This window comes from Notothenia coriiceps, unplaced genomic scaffold, assembly GCF_000735185.1.
Source record: "Notothenia coriiceps isolate Sejong01 unplaced genomic scaffold, NC01 NC01_scaffold00012293, whole genome shotgun sequence".
Classification (NCBI taxonomy): domain Eukaryota; kingdom Metazoa; phylum Chordata; class Actinopteri; order Perciformes; family Nototheniidae; genus Notothenia; species Notothenia coriiceps.
The window spans coordinates 6388-11650 of NW_011344994.1; the positions used below are offsets into that span (position 1 = coordinate 6388).

At 38.9% G+C, this 5263-nt stretch overlaps 1 protein-coding gene across 1 annotated transcript in view; it reads left to right on the top strand.

The window, feature by feature from the left end:
* The window catches only part of LOC104947299 (keratin, type I cytoskeletal 13-like), a 7667-nt gene extending 2688 nt beyond the window's left edge, over positions 1-4979 (top strand). The window contains exons 3-7 of the mRNA XM_010773278.1: positions 2783-2939; positions 3269-3430; positions 3857-3982; positions 4285-4505; positions 4886-4979. Of these exons, the coding sequence (XP_010771580.1) occupies positions 2783-2939; positions 3269-3430; positions 3857-3982; positions 4285-4505; positions 4886-4979 (760 nt within the window). The remainder of the gene's footprint in view (positions 1-2782; positions 2940-3268; positions 3431-3856; positions 3983-4284; positions 4506-4885) is intronic.
* Positions 4980-5263: the final 284 nt, after the last annotated feature.

Genomic DNA, 5263 nt, shown 5'->3' on the forward strand with positions numbered 1-5263 from the left:
TTCTCTATATATATTTGGGATATGACTGATATAATATATATATATATTATATATATATATATATTATATATATATGATGCCTATCTATATATAAATTTTATTATTTATTATTATGACCTCAACCTGCCGTCTCCTTCTATATATTGCCCCGACGTTAGCAGGAGGATCTAAACGTGTACTTATGACTATTAGTATCAGTCGTTCCCGGCTTATTGTTATTTATTTTTGGATTGTTATTAATCATTTCATATTCTTTTTTTGGTGTATTCTTGTTAAATATTTTTCCATTGTGACTAGTCCGGCGGTTTGATCGAATTTCCATATAAAATTCACTTGGTAACTGGAGTGAGAGAGTGGTTGTTAGTTGGCGGCGCGGCGGCGCGCGCGCGCAGTTACCCAATATTTTATATGGAAATTACATCAAAGGCACTAGTGAGCGAAGAGAAGAGGGAGTTACAAATACGACCCAAAAAAGAGAGTATAAATGATAATAACAATAAAAATAAGGAATAGAACAATACAGCCCAGTGAACACCTGATACTAAATAGTCAAGTCCACCACTTAATCCTCCTCCCGTTATTAACGAGGGCAATATATAATACGGAGAACGGCAGTGCAGGTCTTAATAATATAAATAATAATAATATCCCGGTATATCATAGATAGATATATATCAGTGATGCTATATATCATATATATGCCCGACGTGAGATATGCATATATGATTATATGGGGGAGTATATATATATATATGAGAGAAATTATTATTATTAATAATAATAATAACCTATAAGTCATCAACAAATCCCCCCTTAGTGCTTTCTTAGGACAATGAATTGTGTAATAGAAGTTTATCGAGTGTGAATAGTTCATGACTAACGTAGATATCATACGGATATCATACAGTGTCTTTACTCTTAAACGACACCTACAAAGAGACCCAAACAAAGCCACCTCATCGACTACCTTACCACCACACAACGTCCATACTCTTGCTCGACCGTACGCAGTCAGCACCTCCCCTGTAGCCCACCCGACTCCCTCCGAGGACCTGCTCGACTGTGACCCCGCGTTAGCCTAGCCTCCCTACTTATAGCTCAGAGGACCCCTACTTGAGTAGTCGAACTTCTTCTTGGTGCTCCTCCATGCTCGCTGTTGGACATATGAGTATTCTAAATTAGTCGGACCTAAATTTTTGCTCACATTTTAAGAGCTCTACTTTCCTTAAATCAATAAAAGTTGTATGTCATAGAGTCTTTCCTGATCGCTATTTAGGTAGCAATAATGGACCCACGACCATTACAGGTTGTATATGTTGGTCAGATTTCGTAATTTTCCTCTTAGTAAATTTTGCTGTACGTATTTTACTCTTTCGCTACGTGTTTGTGAGTCTAACACATAAGACTACTTGTTTATTTGTGGATAAGATATAAGTTGAATTAAAAAAAGACTGACAAAAACGTCCTGGACAACCGGTACCCGAGGGCCACCCCCAGTCCACTTGCACCTCCACCTACGGCTGGCGTCGTCTGGACAGACAAACAATACCCCACTTTCACTCTCTTGTAATGCTCTGGGCACCGTTTGTTCTTGCGCTCTAGACCTACAGACCGAAAGTCCGGTTCCACTCGTTTAGTCAGTAGACTACCTTTTGGGAATAATACTGAAAGTAAGTTAATAAGACTTTAGTAGAAGTGAGTTTTGTCCTTAATAAAGATCTGTTGCTAAGCACAAAAAGGCGTAAATCTATCTAAGTGTTTTTGATACGGTCATGGTCAGATAGAAAGACAGAGATATGTAGTTTTTTGCCGTAAAATTACGTTACTTCTGATAAATTTTAGTTATCAATATGACATATAGGACCTTTTTTATTACTCTTACCACCCCATTTTTACATCGGATGGTTACAGTACTAATGTATGAAAGTTTCTATTTTTTGCAGATCTCCCATCTCCTCGTTATGTTCCAAACGCTTAACTTTCACTGCTCACAATAGAATTATGTCAACTAAATATTCGTCTAGACTAAATATTACATTTGAAAAGTTGACAAAAGAACAACAAAAACGTCATACTTCTTGAGTTATCCTCCGACCGTCACCTGGTCTCTGAGAGGTCAAGAGACGAGACTCTATTGTCTCCAATTTGCAGTGCGACGTCCCGGGACCTCTAACTCGAGGTTCGTGTTCGAGTCTACCACCCATTCGACATACGTAAGTTAGTTGACCTCCTTCTTCATTATGTCCAGAGAGATTTTACCCTCACACCTGACCATCGCGGGGAACCACCTCTATCCCGGTCAAACGGACAAACGTAACATTTTATTTCGTGGTCTATACTTCGGTGGGTAAAGGGTAAACCCTTAATTATTTCCACCTCAAGTAGAATTAATTTTATAGTAAAATTCGTGGTTAGTATGCATGACCGTAAGACACCATAGAATAAGTAACGATAAGGTGTATTACTGTTATTTCGGATACTTAGAAACTTAGAAATGTGAGAAAGAGAGGAAGAAGTCTTTCGCACGAGACTTCCCTGGAGCCAACTGTGTGTCTTGGCGATGAGTTGTACTACCCTTATTATTATTATTGGATATTCATAGTTGTTTAATCAACAGAAAGAATCCTGTACTGTAAGCACATTATCTTCAAATAAGCCACACCTTATCAAGTACTGATGCACTATAGTATGCCCTATAGTATGCACCGAAATGAGAATTTGCTGTGATTTCTCTGGGTTTGTTTCGGGTGGAGTAGCTGATGGAATGGTTGGTGTGTTGCAGGTATGAGAACGAGCTGGCCATGCGTCAGTCGGTGGAGGGGGACATCGGTGGGCTGAGGAGGCTCCTGGACGAGCTGACACTGGGCAGATCGGATCTGGAGATGAATATCGAGTCTCTGCGGGATGAACTCATCCAGCTGAAGAAGAACCACGAGGAGGTAGGCGACAACCTGTATACTCAATAAGATTTAAATCAGCTGGATTTAAAAAAGAAGTAAAATATCGAAAATGAAAGGAATTTAGTTATTTTCAACATACCAGTATCTCAGAAAAGGACTGCGAATAAATCCAATCTTTATTACTGGGTGCTGGTAATGTCCCAACATATGACAAATCCAAAGTCTAAAGCAATTAAAAGGAGAATCATTTAAAAATGACATGAAAAAGAGAAAAGCATGCAACAAACACTCAAATTTGTATTCTGATGAACAAACTAACACCTATTCTATATTCAACTTAATTTTTTCTTGAAACTGTTCTCTTGCAGGACCTGTTGGCCATGGGCTCCCAGGTGGGGGGTCAGGTGAACGTGGAGGTGGATGCCGCACCGCAGCAGGACCTGTCTGTTGTTATGGGTGAAATCAGAGAACATTACGAGACCGTGGCAAACAAGAACCGGAGAGATCTGGATGTCTGGTTTCAGGCCAAGGTGAGCAAAATCAATCATCTGATGAAAAACCCTTTTATGACTTTTCATTAATTACTTCTGAAATCATCTTCCTCAAACAGGATTATTTCTAGCAAGATTGTGTTTTTCCGCATTTAGACTAGACTTCACAAAAAAACTATAGCAGTCCAGTCTATCTTTCTGTCTCTATAATAAAAGGCATTTTAATGCAATGAAAGACTATTAAAATCAATATTATATGATATACCTGGAAAAAATATGAGATGGTGGGTAAAAATGTTAGCCTACCATGTCATGATTACAACTTTCAAAGATAAAAACGTCTAGAGGTAGAGAGAGCAATAAAGGTTTGCGAATTGAAAGTGACAGTGTCATCTTAATACAGTTTGATTTATAAGCAGATCTGATTTATAATGTACTTTTCAATGTTTTCTTGTTGTTTTGCAGTCTGAAGAACTCAATAAGGAGGTGGCAGTGAGCACAGAGACTCTCCAGTCCTCTCGCTCTGAGATAACAGAGGTTAAACGCACGCTGCAGGGCCTGGAGATTGAGCTCCAAGCACAGCTCAGCATGGTGGGTATACTGTAGCATTCAATCAATGGAGGAAGAAGTAATCAGGTCTCTCTAAATATGGAGTGTGGACTGGTAGCTGGAGAAGGGCCAGTTTGCCTGTTTGCAATTGTAAAATAACACCAGAATGAAGCACACATTTCCCATTTGGGAATTAATAAAGGTGGATTCAATCTTAATTAAAATATATTTTAGCACCATAAATAGTATGGCATTCTGTGGTATCTTATTCAATTGCTATTCCACATATGACAATAAAGCCTATGAATCTTTGAATCCTTACACTCTTTCTTCTCCTTCTTCAGAAAGCGTCTCTGGAAGGGACCCTCGGTGACACACAGAACCGCTACTCCAACATGATGGGAGACTACCAGAACAAGGTGTTGGGCCTTGAGGGCCAGCTAGCTCAGCTCAGGTCCGACCTAGAAAGGCAGGGACACGAGTACCAAGTCCTGCTGGACACCAAGACCCGGCTGGAGATGGAGATCTCAGAGTACAGGAGGCTGATGGACGGAGAGTTGTTCAGGTGAATGCACCGGCCCATACTGGGAGACAGATTAATAAATCAAATTTGTGTGACAAAAATGATAGTTCATTCAAATTATGATTATTTACCAAGAAAAAAGGGTTAACCATTTTTTCATTTTTATAAAACAAATAAACTAACACATAATAACCACAGTGACAATCAAAATGGTGTCCGAGTCACAAATAACATACACATAATATATCTTGCAACTAATACAAATAAATGGAGATGTGTGAATGCTAAGCAGACTTTCTGTAGAAGGGTTACAATTGGGGAAAAAACAACCTTAAAGTGGTGTGTATATTAAATGTAAAATGAAAGGTTAAAAGAAAAAAGGTGTATTGTTATAGAGACTAACTGTTTGTGTCGTCCTGCAGCCCGCCGGCCACCACAAAAACCCAGAAAGTGTTGATCATCACCAAAGAGTACACTGACGATGAAGAGGTCAGCTCTGAAAGCCAGGAAGTTTGAGAGAACAAACATCTGTCAACACCAAGCAAACCGTTCCAGAAAACACAAATAAAATACTTCTGATGAACTCAAACATGTAAATGTGTGTGCTTTCTGTTACATTACATCTATAATGTATTCCGATCCTTCACTTAAGTGAAAGAACCACTGTATATAACATTGTAAAAATTATCTGTTACAACAATAAGAAGGTCGGTAACTGTGCAAAAATAATGCAAAGTGCTTTAACATTGGCCAGATGTTGGCGTTATGAGGACCATGTTTGGGGATCTTATGCGCAAAGT